The 15593-nt window shown below is 41.3% G+C and overlaps 1 protein-coding gene across 1 annotated transcript in view; it reads right to left on the bottom strand.

Annotated features, from left to right (window-relative positions):
- Positions 1–8846: 8846 nt before the first annotated feature.
- foxp4 (forkhead box P4) overlaps positions 8847–15593 on the bottom strand; it is a 96217-nt gene continuing 89470 nt past the window's right edge. Inside the window, 2 exon segments of the mRNA XM_069710242.1 lie at positions 8847–14537; positions 15269–15441. Coding sequence (XP_069566343.1) covers positions 14390–14537; positions 15269–15441 — 321 coding nt within the window. The 3' untranslated portion in view covers positions 8847–14389.

Below are 15593 nucleotides of genomic sequence, written 5' to 3'. Positions count from 1 at the left end.
AAAATCAACAGTTATCAAAATATTACGTTATACTTCATAATCTTATAAACACTCTCATGGATGATGTCCATGAGTAAGTGCAGCCATAAATCACAGATATGTTAAGACATCTGTGGTGAATAATCTACTTTGGAAGCATAACCATTTCCTTTAGGTCAAATACAAATAATGAGGGAGGCAGGGGGAGGGGCCAATATATTTACATTGATACTGTACTAAATTAAAATATACAAGAGGAGTGACTGTTCTGTGTTTCACATAGGAAAATCAAAGTCAACCTTCAAAAGATCTTGAAATGTGACCTTATTTAATACTTACAATGTTACACTTTGTGGGCGCACAAATGAGTGAAACAGGCGAATTACTTGTGTTTCCTGATACAGAAAAATACTGCTCATGACTGACAGACCTTGTCACGTCATGTCGACTGACACCTGGAGGTTTGCTGAAGAGTGTGTTTTCTGTGATTGATGTTTGGAGGCGGGGCTGTGGCACAAGGTAATTCTCTGTGGCAAATCTTCTGAGGCTTTTGAGACAGGCTCCATTTTTTACAAACAACATGATACCCTCCTATTCAATTTGTGTGTACAGTCACTCATCCGGTAGAGAGAGAGAGAGCCTGGCTTTGACGCTGAAATATTTGCCGGATTTGTGCTCTGTGGGGGCTCAGTGTCTGTCTGGGCACGAGGGTCCGAGTTTGTGTGGGCAGTGGTAGTGTTAGAAGAGTTCTTGTTCCAGCAGGATTTTTTTGGTCTGTTTGTTTTTTGGTTTGTGAAAGACATGTAGACGTACTATAAGTTACTTAGGGGAGCTTGGTAATTACAGTTCAGTGGACCAAACTGACTTTCTGAATCTAAATACACATAAATCTAATAGATATCAAATTAAGACATCATCTAGAGAGGCTGCCCCAGTATAACATTTTGCTGATATGGGACTTCAGCATTTCAAAGAGTCTTCGAGTTTATTCATATCAACACATTTTGAGTATATTTGCCGCCCTTGGTACTTTACATGCATAACTTGTCAGTTTGTCATAAACTGCAGGGGATTTTTAACAGGAATGGTACAAGAGCACTCCCAGATTGTATGATATTAAAATTCAGAGTTCATTTCAGCTAATTCACAGGATCACCATGTGTTAATTGGGAAATTCTCCCCCTTTACACCATATCATCACATCACCTAAATGCGAGACGGCACAGTTAAAGTGTAATAAAAACACAAGACCCAGATAAATAAACCAAAATACAAGCACCGTGGCTGCATTCAAGTCTTCTGTGTTTGTACAAGATTCAGTTTCCTCACCTATTCCACCACTGAACAATGACAGTGGGGAATTTTTTTTGTCATCAGCTTCGGGAAGAGCTTATGCTTTGTATCCTTTTACATCTGTTCATGACCCACACTCCACTTCACCATTTGCCACTCTCACAAGGTTCTCTGTAGTACAGTCGAATGGCTTTCATCTGTGTTGCTTAGTTGGTATTTACATGCTTGTGATTCATGGGTGCTCAGTGGTAATTTAATCAGACCTTGTGTAACAGTTATTTAATGGTATTTAAACACATTTGTCACAGAGTAGGTGGCAGGTGCTGCACACGCTGTAAACACTGTCAATCTGCGGATTGCCTTTGTTCTGGTTGTAATTGCAGCTTCGTGTAGAGGTGAACAGGTACACTTTGAATCACGCCAAGTCTAGTGCACCAACTAACTGAATTTGGCAATGCCCTTCTACATTCCTCACCTCCATCAAATCAGCTGCCAATTATACTGCTGATGTACATAAAGACACATTCTCCTGTAACAGCGTATTCGATTTTCTCCCTGATCCTGAACACATAAGGTTTCCTTCAAAGAAATAGTTTGACATTCTGGGAAATACAGACCGTTTCTTGTTGACACTTTAATGAGAAGATTGATATTGCTTTTTTGTCTGTGCTGTAAATATGTAGCAGGTGGTTAGCTGAGGTGGTGGACTGCCACACTATCTAAAAATAGGGAGAGAAGCCCAACAGGTAACAAAATCTGCTGAACAACACTTTTATTTTGTTGGCCCCAGTCACCGGGCAACTAGCAGAGACTTCACCAAGTTAGTTCCAGACATGAGAGAGGTATTGATACTCTCATTTCCCATTTCTCATTTCCTAAAATGTGAATTATGGCTTTAAATGAATAGAAAATATGATACAGTATTTTGTCTCCCATGATGCATTGCAACAGTGAGCTTTTCTAACATGACATGCAGTCGAGAAGTTCTGAAACTGCTCCTGTTGTGCTGGGACGGAGCGGAGTAGAGTGAGGTCCACGGGGCAATACCTTCTGTGAGTATGTGGCTCGATTAGTGCGTCTGCGCCTCAGATGGTGGAGCGGGTCGGCCAGTAACTGTGAGGTTGAGCGCTTCAATTCCAGGGTCCTCCTGTTGCTACGCCCAAGTGTCCTCAGGCAGGACACCAAACGACAAGTTGCTCCTGATGTGTGTACGTGATTGGTGAGTGGGAGGCCAATTGTAAAACGCTTTAAAACAGTTAAGATGAAAAAGGTACGATTGGAGACCTTTTACCATGAGATCAACATGAGCACCTGTGTTACACGCCTTCTTGTGACCACTGGTTCGTGTGTGTTTGTGTTTTCACCATGAATTTAAGCGGAGAGTGCGCAACAAATTCACTGTTGTCGGGAATTTGGAAACAAAGCAATGAGCCTGGATGGTGTTTCTGAGTGACATTAGAATCTTAAGAGAGAAGGTCGCTGCCCAAGACGGAAGAGGGTGCATCAGGTCCAACCAAGCGCACTCTCTTTGACGTTCTCAGGGTTGTGCGTCATAAATTCATAAATGTATCCCTCAGGGTCAGACGGTCACACCAAGTTCTAACGTCTCATTTTGAGGCGTCTGAGGGGAAACAACCTGAACTGTGACGCGATTTGCACATGGAGTTAAAACGCACATGTCTCTCATCTGCAACAACACTCACCGGATCTGGCTCCCTGTGGAGTCTTTCAGTTCTCCTAAAACTGACACAAAGTTTGATGTGCACCCTCAGCACAGGTCAATGGTGAAATCGCACACGTAACAGTGGTCACACAAATTTAACACACATGCTGATGTTGATCAAGTGACCTAACTTTGAATACTTCAACTTGAGCTTCCCTTCAAGCTCCTTACTGTGCTGCACTTTTTTCTCGCGCAACAGGAACTGCATCATAACTTTAGCTTAAATTGAACTTATGAACTCTGTTTTCAAACTGAACTGAGGGCAAAATGTCCAGTGACAATCATACCATTTTTTTTTACTACATTGAAAGCACATCTTCTACCTTTCTCACAGTGCACAGACCTCATCTATGTTTGGCTTAGGCCTCTGAGGCTTCAGAGGCTTTTCAGTACTTTGATAGCCAGGAGAAAAATAACAGGTTACTTTCTAGCCTGGAAGGACTAAGGAGAGAGCTGCTCCACTTTTGACCAGACTATGAGATCTCATGTGGTGGGAGGTAATGTTGAGACTGAGAGAGGGAGAGTCCAGACAGAGACACAGAGAGGGAGGGAGGGAGAGAGAGATGTTTGTGTGTGTAGGGATGTCTTTGCAGAGAAGTGAAACTGGAGCCACACACACACACACACACACACACACACACACACACACACACACACACACACACACACACACACACACACACACACACACATGTGCAGTATGAGTGTCCATCTCCGAGTATTATTGTAAACTTTTGACAGCGATTGTCTCAGTGTTTCTGAACAGTATGGTGACTGGGAGGGAGAGCAAGAGTGAGAGAGACTGGGAGGGTGAAAATGTGGTTCCAATCACTCACAAAGATGCTTTTGTTCTGCAGCTGGGGCCCTCTCTCTCTCTCTCTCTCTCTCTCTCTCTCTCTCTCTCTCTCTCTCTCTCTCTCTCTCTCTCTCTCTCTCTCTCTCTCTCTCTCTCTCCCCCTCCCTCTCTCTCTCTCCCTCTCACACACATTCTCTTTACCCCTTTCCCCCCCTTTCTCCCTCTCTTTTTCTCTCTCTCTCTCTGACACACATGGCATTGGTAGCTTCATCTACTTTCCCATCAGACTCATGGCCTCTCTGGGGAGGGATCTTGGGAAGAAAAAAAAAAACATACCTATGAAAAACAAACAGCTGCAGGCTTCATAACAGTCCAGTGTGTGCATGCATGCGGTTGATATAGCTTAAATCCTTTGAATTAATATCAGTTATTTTGACTTTAGGATTGATTTGCAAAGTCCTCTTGCTCTCTTTGCCTGTCATGTTTGTTGCATGCTGACCCCTTGAGTGACAGCAGTGCTGAGGATCACGTGGCTTTTTTTAAATCACTGCGGTCACGCCTGGTTATTACAGAAGACAGACTGATTCGGTCCAAGTAATCACTTCAGCTTCAGTGAAAAGGAAATGGCACTATTTATACACAGAAAATTATTGCAATTTGTGTGTGTGGTGGGGGGAAGAACGGGGGGTTGGGGGAGGGGCTTCCTGATTGTGTCTGTAATTTGTCACCAAAGTAGAAGCAATACTATGTCAGTTCAAACATATCTAACATGACGTAACTAAAAATAGTTTAACGGTCTGTGATGCAATTTTGGACAATATAAGAAAAAAAATGTCCCAAAATTTTAAGAAAGTCATGTCGTCCGAAATGTGATGAAAAAGTCAAACCGTAGCCTGTCGTCCGAAATGTGATTTAAAAAAAAAGTCAAACCGTAGCGTGTCGTCCGAAATGTGATTTAAAAAAAAGTCAAACCGTAGCGTGTCGTCCGAAATGTGATAAAAAAAAAAAAAAAAGTCAAACCGTAGCATGTCGTTCGAAATGTGATAAAAAGGTCCCGGGTTCGATACCTGCCTGGGACTTTCTATGTGGAGTTTGCATGTTCCTGCTAAACTAATAACCTAAAAGTAAAGTTTGTCATCCATAATATGGATGACTAACTTATGTATCCATAATTTAAAACATTACATTCAAGCAAGAACATGCAATCCTCCACACAAAGTTCCAGGCCCTTTATCGAACTGAGAAATTCCTGATTGTGAGATGACAACGCGGCCTTGGAACTTAAACATTTTGATGCCTTTATTGCATGCTTGTTTGACTTAAATGACTTTTAAACATGTGATGTAATGGCGATCAATGGTGCAGTGGTTGGGGTTGTTGCCTTTCAGTCAGAAAGTTCCAGGTTTGAGACTTGCTCTGGAAAGGATGACATTAACATCTTAGATGAAAAGCCATGTCAAGGGCAAGAATCAAACCTGGAACCTTCTGACTGAAGAGTGATGAAGTCTGACTGGGAAGCAGCAAAACTAACCACTGCACCACAGTGCTGTATTGTTTAAAAAGTTTAAAAGTCATATAAGTTAAATAAGTCAGACAAACATCCAATAAAGGCAGCACAAATTTGCAGTTATTAGCGTTGTCATCTCACAATCAGGAAGTACACAGTTTGATAGATGGCTTGGAACTCTGTCTGTGGAGGATTGAATGTTCTTGCTTGGAGTGTGACTTTGTCACATTTACGACTACATGCTTGTTTTACATCATGGACTACATGCATAAGTTAGTTGTCCATATTTTACTTTTAGGTTATTACTTATGCAGGAACATGCAAACTCCACATAGAAAGTCCCAGGTGGGTATCGAACCCAGGACCTTTAGACTGTGAGATGACAACGCTGACAACTGCACTATTGTGTTGACTGCCACTACTTCAACGGAAGTCATACTTATTGCATGTCGTCCGAAATGTGGTAAAAAAGTCACTTTTTTATGTTGTCTAAAATGTGAAAAAAGTCATACTGTAGCATGTCATCCGAAATATGATAAATAAATCATACATGTCTTCCAAAATGTGAAAAAGTAATATTATAGTATGTCGTAAAATTTAAAAAAAGTCATACAATAGTGTGTCGTAAAATCAAAAAAATGTCATATAATAGCGTATCATCCAAAATGTGAAAAAAGTCATATTATAGTATGTCGTAAAATAAATAAAAAAGTCATACAATAGTATATTGTCCAAAATGTGAAAAGAAATCATACTATACAATGTCATAATTCTTTTTTTTTAGTCATACTATAGTTTGTTGAAAATATGAAAAAAATATTATTCATATAACACTTTGGACATTTTACATTTTGGACCACAGTGGGAGCAAATATCACTTTGGACACCCCCTCCCCCCCTTCAATGTTCATATCATAGTTACACCCTTTGGTGAGGTACCCATATAGTGGTAAAACCGACCTCAACAAAACACAGGTTTTATCAAGTAATTACGCCCACTCTGCATGTTGAGTCCACAGAATAGATGTTAAGGTAATAATGCTTTAGTAGGGACACACTGCTCCTGTAAGACCAAAGGTGCATACAACGGATTCTCATCTTACTAAACCGTTAAGTAGCCTAACCCACATCCAGTTTCATCCCTCCATACATGACGCAGAATATTAATAAATACATGTACCACGTTTTAAGGTAATGTGAACACATACTTCGTTATTTTTGTATATATATTTTTTTTAAATGTACTTGATTCTTCTGTTTCTTTCCCATTTTCCCATTGTTAGTAACATTAGTATCATAATGGTGAATGCACAACGGGCTGTCAGTAAGTGAAGCCAAACTGAGCGCAAGAGCATATCACGGCTTTACATGAAAGCAGCAAAAAAGAGAAATGTGCGGGCCCAAATTTGAATGCAGACAAAGAGAAGAGAAAGAGAGCCTTGTGGATGCATGCAACAGCAGATGCACACAGTATGTTGTGTTGTTTTCAGTGAGTCAGTATACTGTTTGGCGGGCAGCCCACTGCTGCAGCCACAGAAGGGAGAGACAGGAAGACAGAGTGAACTGGGGAGATGGAGGGAGATGTCTGCATGGCTTTCAGAGAATTTATTTTGTGACTCAGAGGGTCTGCCTGGACCTCAGTGCTCTCCATGCTGTTGGGACTAGCAGCCCTTCACACCCACCCATGCACTCATGCACACACACACACACACACATGCATATTGATTTAGCAACGCGAGTCCATGCTCACCGACAGGCAAGCGGATGCATTAGCGTTCAAATCCAAATCACTCAAACACTCACTGTACAACGCACACTCATATTCGCCTAATGCGTACTCTGTGCATATGAGCATTAAGAAATGTATGCAGAGGTTCAAACTCAGGTTTGTGCCAAACACCACCGAGCCACACCAAGAATAACCACCTTTGTTTATTGCTGTGCACCCTGGCTCACCTTTTACAAGTATATAGCAGCTACTAAGTTTTCTGTTTAGTATTCACCATGCGTGCATGCCAGTGAGTGTGTGTGTGTGTGTGTGTGTGTGTGTGTGTGTGTGTGTGTGTGTGTGTGTGTGTGTGTGTGTGTGTGTGAGAGAGAGATTGTGTGCTTTGTGGGTCCCTAATAGGCTTAGGATGGGGTCTCTCCCAAAACCAAATGTCACAGGGATTTAAGCGTCAAGAGCGAGTTTCCTCCCAGCTGACTAACGGAGAAGTTCACTAAAAGCACAAGATTAAACAAAGTTTCAACTTTCCCAAAAAACATCCAGCCAGTTTCCATTTTTTTCTCCCTGTGGCAACACATCCATGATGCAGGGTGGAGTTTTAAAAGAAGAAGGCTGTAGGGCATGTAAACCTGCAAGAGAGACAGACAGAGGTGGAGGAAGAGAAGGAGGAGAAGGGAAAATGTAGGTAGTTGGGTAAACTAAGAGTATAAGTGACAGAAAAGTATTTTTTAACCCCACACAGTACAGTACACACCACCTATTCTATAAACCCTAAGGAGATCTCAGCCACCTGTGTTCATGTCATTCACTCCATCACAAGCAGGAGAGATAATTCACTCGGTGTTCTTGTTTGTTCTGCACTCTCTGGCCCACCCTGTTGGTCAGACCGTGTCAGTGGACTCCCATAATGTTTGTTGCCGAGTTGCGTGTTTATGAGATGCTGCTTGTGTTGTCTGGTTTGTTTACTCCTCCTGGTGGCCGTTCTCTGTATCACAGCACATGCTGACCTCTGAAGGCCTGCAGGACTGATGCAGAACAAACTTCCAACTCAAAGAAGTTTCCACCGAGCAGTTGTCTTGGCCAACTACTACACTGCATAGGACTATTTTGATGATTATGACTAATGATTATTTGACATGTTTTATATCAGGGTTCATTTTTTGTTATAATTTTTTATTTTTTTTTATACTTGGAATTAAAATAATATTTTCTGCATAAAGACCTTAAAACCAAAGCAGCTAAAGCTGCTATTTGCAACTCTTTGTTTTTTCCAAATGAAGAGCTCTTGAATATGTTTCAGGTGAGCCTGATTTTGACGTAGACATTTGGTGCAGCGCTGTTGGTTTTTACAAACAGGAGTCTTTATATTCTACCTTTCCCCGTGCAGCCAAACTCAACAAGACAATAATTAGCTTAATTTGCCAAATACAGTCAGCCTTCCTTCACTGTTAACAGTAGCTGCCTTTATTGGTTTTTCCTTAATTATAGCAGTCAGCAGTAGAACATTTATATGACAAGTAGTCTGCCGGAGGTCACAGAGTAAATTGGAGTATCTTCATTTTAATGGTGCATATTTCCTGCAAGTATAACACTGCCGTTTCAGTTTGTGTTGGTGTGTAATATATAGTCTTTTCTTTTTAGGGTGCAGGGTGCACAATGTGTAAGGCAATTTAAAGGGACGAGAACAAAAGTCGCAGCAAATGTGGCTCAACATGTCTGACACCGTCTTAATGTGAATTACATCGTACAGAGCTTCATGTTAGTAAGTTTGTGTGATACTAGTGTGTCTATACCATTGGAGCAGAAACAAGGACGCAGCATATGACAGTGTAATAAGTATTTTATTGCATTTTATAATGCCATTGTCAATAATTAGTACAGATTACATGCAACTAGACCTACTGTACAGTTTTTTTATTGTCTGCATGGACAGACACAAGAAGATTCAGGTTACAAATACACAGATATATGTGTGTGTTTTTATACAGCATGAAGGAAAAGGGCAGTGACTGGCATTACATGGCTACCCGGGGTGGAGGGTCCGAGGGCTGGGCTCCACTAATCTGTCTAAAGCCACCACCCAGTCCCTGTTCCCGCCTCGTCCTCGGGTCACACTTTTTCAAATAACAAGAAACATAACAAAAACCAAAGGATAAAGAGAGGTAAACAGGTAAACTGAACTAAGAAACAATGCAGAGAGTCACTGCTGAAAATGTACACACATTCCTAAGGTTTAACCAGAGGAGAGCTGAAGTGGTAGTTCCATCGGATTCTGGCTGTCTACTTGATCATAACGTCAGGCAAATGCTCCACTTTGAGAGTCCCTTCCCCCCTCACATGACACCTCAGAACTGTCCAATCACACGTCAGGATTTGATCTCCCCTGCGTCCTTTGAGTCAGTCACCAGCCAATGGGATGTAGGCTGCCCCTACAACACCGTTACATGGATGTATGAGAGATAACAGCTATCAGTAAAGGTGATCGGTGAAGTCGATGGAGAGTTTTGGAAGTAGCTTGGTTTTTTTTTTGTTTGGTTAAGGTTGTGGCATTGGTTTGGTTAGAGTTTGGTTACAGTTCTGGAGTTTGGACTAAGCAATGTTTTGCTTGCAATGCCTTTGGTAGTCAGAGGATGAGCTGCATCTCTACCACATTTTGGTATTGAGACTACGCAAGAGGAGGAGTATCAAAAATGCAACAGTGCCAATCTTTGATCTGCCTCTGTGGGACTGGGAGATGAGGTTTGTGGCTGGTCACCACCTGCCAGGTGTTTGACTCAGTGACACCCCCACGGCACCTGCAGATGATTGACAGCTCTGCGGGTCGGAGTTCAGCACAGGAATGAAAGGGGTCAGGGGTCAGAGGGAGGGGTCACAGGGAGCAGGGACATATATTGGCACCTGAAAGGACCAACAGCTTTCTAGAGCTCCGCATTTTTTAAAGCAAGAGAGGGGCTACATATTCTTACATTTTTTTTTTTCCTCTTTCTCTTTTTCTTTTCAGAGGTTTTGGTCCTGTCTTTGAGAAAAAGTCCTTCTGAGGTATCAATACATAATGAAGAAACTTTTTAGTTTGTTTTCCATTTGTTGTTTTTTTTCTTTCCTTAAAAATGCATAAATGCAGTACAGAGACAAAAAAGTATCAAAATAGACCTAGCTAAGATAAATATACAAACAGGTGTTACCTAAACCACTGATCTAACTTTAATTCTTTTCTTTTTTTTTTTTTTTTTTTAGAGATAATACACTTAAAAAATCAGCGTCCCAGACGTTTTATGAAGAACTGAAAAAAAATGGAAAAAACAAAACAAACAAACAAAAAAAACTATTAAACCAAGATACCTGCAGCACTTAATATGATAAATACATATACTTCAGCATTAGCAGTACAGTATAGGAATAAGAGCTGAAAGCTTTACAATAGCTAAACAGGTGCAGAAAAAAAAAAAAGAAACCCCGAAAAGAGAAGAGAAAAATCAAAAGGACAATATGGGAAAGAATGCCCTGGAGAGAGAAGCCAAGCATCAATATACAAGAATACATCATTGTTATGCCAAGCTGGAGAAAGAACAGAAGTGTTAACATGGTGACCTGCGAACAATCTACATCTTTAAAAAACAGCTTTGTTTACAGGTGCACCTTAAAGCACGAGTCAGAGATCATCTATGTACTGTATGCAGCAGTTCCTCTTGGTTTGGATATTACTAGTAGTAGTGATGAGTTTCGATACGTGTGTTCGTCTTCTCGACGTCTCTGTGGGTGTCTCAGTGAAGGGGGCGCTGCTGTGTTGTGGGTCTTTGGATAGCTGGATGGTCAGAGCCTCAGTTTGCACTAACCCATAGCCCTGCGTCTACGCTTCTGTTGTACCCCTGTGCGTGTGTGCGCCGATATATTCGACCCATCGCTACTTCTGACGACCAGCTCGTGGCCATTAATGACCAGCTTCTCAGTGGCTGAGAAGGGAGACCGACCACGAACAAGCACACGCACAGGCATAACACAGTCGAGAGGCTTCAATGTTAATCGGGTGCAGGGACACAGTCAGTTTTCCACAGCTGTTCGTATACAGTGAGCACTTCACAACACAGGTCGAGACGTAGAGAGTGCTTTAGATGTGGTTTAAGGAGAGGTAGTCATTTTGAATTCTATGGAAAGTGAAACGTCTCTATGTTTTTGGGCTCAAGCGGATGTGTTTGGGAGTCCGGATCACCAAATAGCTTCTTTTTTTTTTCCTGTCAGTCATACAGTAAGTGTAACAACAATTTTGGCATTCATTATTATCATTGAGGAAGAATGGAGGAAAAAAAATACAAGAGTTCAGTCTCCCATTGGCTATGTGTTGAACTGTTTTGAAAAGGAGGTAGTGTTATTTTTGGTTTTTATCTCATTTCAAGATGCCTGTCTGCCTGTCTCTAATGTGGCAGGAAACAGTCCTGTTTGAACACAAAGTCATCGGAAAGGTTCTTTCATTATAAATAAGAAAAAACATCTGAAGTGCAAGAGATAGTTGGACAAAAAGTATGAAAATATGAACCCAACTTTTAAATTACATGATGTCCCTTGGTTGTTTTCCTCTTACATTGGCATATTTTCATCGTTTGTAGCCGTTCCCTCTTTTAAATGTATTATCAATAGATATTTGGAATAACTCCTCCCTGTCCAAAGAAGTGACTTTTCGGAGCACATTACAGCACACTCTTCCTGTGGACACTACATGCAGATCTAGAGGGCATTTCTGTGTTTAAAGAGCAATTTTTTTCTACATTTAAAAACTCCAAATGTTCATTACAACAGCATCAGAAAAAGTACCTTGTAACACCAGGTGTTTTAAAAGTTTCATTTCGCCTTTGTTTTTGTTGGCTTCTCAGACTATATAGATACATAAATGTTCAAATGCTTCACGAGTGCCTAATTTTTGGGCCTGCTCATACTGTGGAAGGGCCAGTCGTAGGGTTGTGTTTGGAACACAGGTGAGCCTGAGTACATGGGAGAGACAAGGTTTCACCTCTAAGTGCTTTTCTTTTCTCTTTCGTCTGTTTTCCAGAGGAACTGTGCGAGGTTCGTTAATACTAGTTTTTGGCCTCACACCTAAAATGAGTCGTATGTAACCGTCTCCAAATTCTAGTTTGCTTTACACACTTTGGTTTTTGGAATGGTCAGCACTGTAAGTCATGTATAATTTTAACACAATAGTTATATGAATACAATAATAAGAATTCAAACTCCTGGTTTGTTGTCTTTTGGCCAGTTCTTTAAGAAAAAAAAAAAAAAGTAACATAAAGGGCAAAATAAACTACAGGGTTTTTGGTTTTCTACATATTTCTTTGGTTACCTGTAACAAAAATAAAACGGGAATAAGCAGATAATAGATTAAAATAAATGTTAAATTTGGTATGGCACTGTAGAGAAAAGTAATGCTTTTATGCTCACGGAAAACAAAGAAACAAATCTCACGTGCTATTCCTTTAACACAAACTCACACAGTGAATTGCAGATAGCTTCTACACAGTAACTATTACAACCATAGAGCTTTGAATCGAAGCTGAGCAGAGTTGCCACATTTGGTGTCCCACAGAAAGAATTCCTCCTTATTTCTTTAGCAATTTGGACACAGTTCCAGGTGGAACTTTTGTGGGATGAGGTATTCTCTGACTGCAGTAATAATAATATATATATATATATATTTTTTTAAAGCATTACGGATATTTCTCAACTAAATACACAACCAAAAACAAGTGAATGAGAGAGAATTAAAAGAAAAAAAAAGATTCAGCTGTTAAATAATCTGTCTGGATAATGGCAACTTTAAGTGCTATTTCCAATGTTCTTGCCTGCTACACTTGGGAGAGGAAGGGGGAGGGGCAGGTGTAGGGGTCAGGTAAGTTGGGACAATACTGCGCTTCTTGTTGTTATTGTTTTTTTTGTTTTTTGTTTTTTGCCAATACTCATTTGGAATGGTGTGAACAACCAGAGTAAACCAAACAACTTACAATACAAAAACAAAAACAGCATTCTTAGAAAAGGTGCGTCAAAACAGAACGCCACCTAGGAAATATTGATCCTCAAAAATAAACAATGAAAATAACATCAAATAAAAAAAAAGAAAAGAAAAAGGAAATGACAAAAGCTACCACACATTTTTTTCTTGTTATATTCCATAATCATCAACAGTTTTCTTTTTTAGTCACAATATTTGTGTAGACGCCTCGTCCGTCATGTCTCACTGCTTCCCCTCTGTTCTTCTTTTTCTCCAAAGTGTTCCATGCTCATCGCTCCACCTGCAGATGGAGCAGAGAAGAAGGACAGCACCACATGGTCCTATTCCTGCAGTCTTCTGGGGGTGTGGGGGATGGGGTGGGGGACGGGAGGGGATCTAGGTAGGGTAAGAAAATGTCTTCTTTTTTTTCACTTAGAAGCAAGAGTTTAAAAGGTGTCCCTCACTAAGTGCCTTGCTGCTGGCAAAAGTTTGGGCGGGGGACCGGGGACCGGTGCCCGCGGCGCCTCGGCCTCGCCGCGAGCTCACGCACACGTGTGGCGACAGGAGCCTGCTTTGCAGAAGTGTTGGTGGAGTGCTGTTGGAGGTAATCTTCGAAAGCACTCTTCCTTCCTCCTCATCTTGAAGCCCAACAGTTTCATTTTAATCAAATCAAAGAAAATGAAAAAGCAAGTGATTGACTCGAAGAGGGGGAAGAAGGAGAGGTTTGCTGCTCCAAATCTATATACACATGATCCTGTGTGTGTGTTTGTGTGTGTGTGTGTGAGGGTCTCGTTCTTTTGAACACACACATCTGCGTGTCTTCTTATGAGGCAGCCCGCGACACCAGAGAGGAGGGCGTGCATCGGGAGGTGGGGCGAGGAGGAGAGTGTGTCCACGTCTCTACATCGAGGGGGGATTTTTTTTCCAGGGAGGATGACAAGACATGACAAGTGAATGAGAGTGTGTGTGTGTGTGTGTGTGTGTGTGTGTGTGTGTGTGTGTGTGTGTGTGTGTGTGTGTGTGTGTGTGTGTGTGTGTGTGTGTGTGTATGTATTTGTGTGCGTGTGTATGCATTAAGTGGTGTTACACCTCTGTGCCAAGTGTTGGGAGAGCAACACATGGAGGTAAAGCAGTGCGCCACAGTCTTGTTTTTGCGTCTGAAAGTAACAAAGGTCATCGAACCCTGTTTGGAGTTTCTCAATGTCGTCCTTAGTTGCTTGAATTTTCTTAAAAACAAAAATCATTCTCTTTTTTTTTTTCTCTCTCTCTTAAGTGTACTGTTGCTATCTTTTCCTCTTCGCACCATTGGGAGGGTCTCGGGGGGTTTGGGGTGGAGTGATGGGGGGTTGATCTCAATAAGTCCCGTCCCTCTGCTCTGTCTGGAATATGTCCTACTCAAGCTCCTCCATGGGAAGATCCTCCTCCAGGTCGCGCTCGTCACTCGGCAATGGCAGGCTGTGTGTGACGCCAGCCAGGAGGGAAACTGGCCGACTGTCCTCCTCCACATCAGTGGGCTCCTCCTTCACATGCACCGGGTGGCTGCAGGAGACAGCACAGGGTGAGGTGATGGTTTCAAGCACAACACTGATCCCAGATTTGCATTTAAAGATTTGCTTCACCCAAAATATGTGGTGCAATATTTCAATCAGGGTAGTTTCCTTTTGTTCAGTTTTAAGAAATGTGTATTTCCTCTTGTTTTATATCTATTATTTACTGTAAAATTTTGGAGCACTTGTGGCAACAGAAGCATAAAACTGATCTTTGAATCCAACAATAATCATGCAATCTGTGGTTTACAGTCTGTGTGCGATTATAAAATAGCTCTACCTATTAAAATTAAGGTCTGTGTATTATTCGTGTACCTCTTACAATATTTCTGAAGGCCTGGTTAAATTTTTACAATTTTATGTTTTACAAAAAATACATGCAAAATCAGAAACCACTTACTAATCAGCTGACTGATGTACGTATATTCTAAAATGTAAACAATAGTTGTCAAAAAATTCCTGCCGAGTTCATGAAAATTAAACGGCCTCAGAGAAAGTGCTCAGATTATAATGGAACTAAAACTCTGATAAAACTTGCAGTGATATTTTTGAATCTGCTTCCAAACAGGAGGAAGAAGGTTTCCATTGATGCTTCAGACTGGCCAGTTATATATTGTACCACCATCAGTTTGTCGTATTGGCCGACAGGAACAACGTAAATCTAAATACCCTCAGTACATGTTATTAAAGCAGTTTTCTTTTGTTTCTTATGTCTGTGTTTACCTGTACTGTTGGGGGCTGAGCGTCGGGCTGCAGCTGCCATTGCTGTTGACCTGCTCTACGGTGGAGCTGACATCATCATGGCCCACGTGCAGCATGTTGAGGCTGGCGGCAGACGGAGAGGTCACCAGGGCGGGGCTATTGAGCAGAGACAGACTGCTTTCTGCCAGAGCCGCCTGCACATACAGAGGTGTGTACTGAAAATTCAAATGGGACATTTTTCATTTTCTACACGTATATGCACATTTAGAACAACTGTATGAACATGGAATATGTAACTCAACTTGGACAATTTTTGTTTTTAATGCAATCACAATTCATGAGGAAG

This window comes from Brachyistius frenatus, unplaced genomic scaffold (genome assembly GCF_029030835.1).
Source record: "Brachyistius frenatus isolate BFR_SWC_R1_liver_20210118 unplaced genomic scaffold, ASM2903083v1 Contig_4, whole genome shotgun sequence".
Lineage (NCBI taxonomy): Eukaryota > Metazoa > Chordata > Actinopteri > Embiotocidae > Brachyistius > Brachyistius frenatus.
Note: the sequence above shows the minus strand (reverse complement) of the source record. Positions and strands in the feature narration are given on the sequence as shown.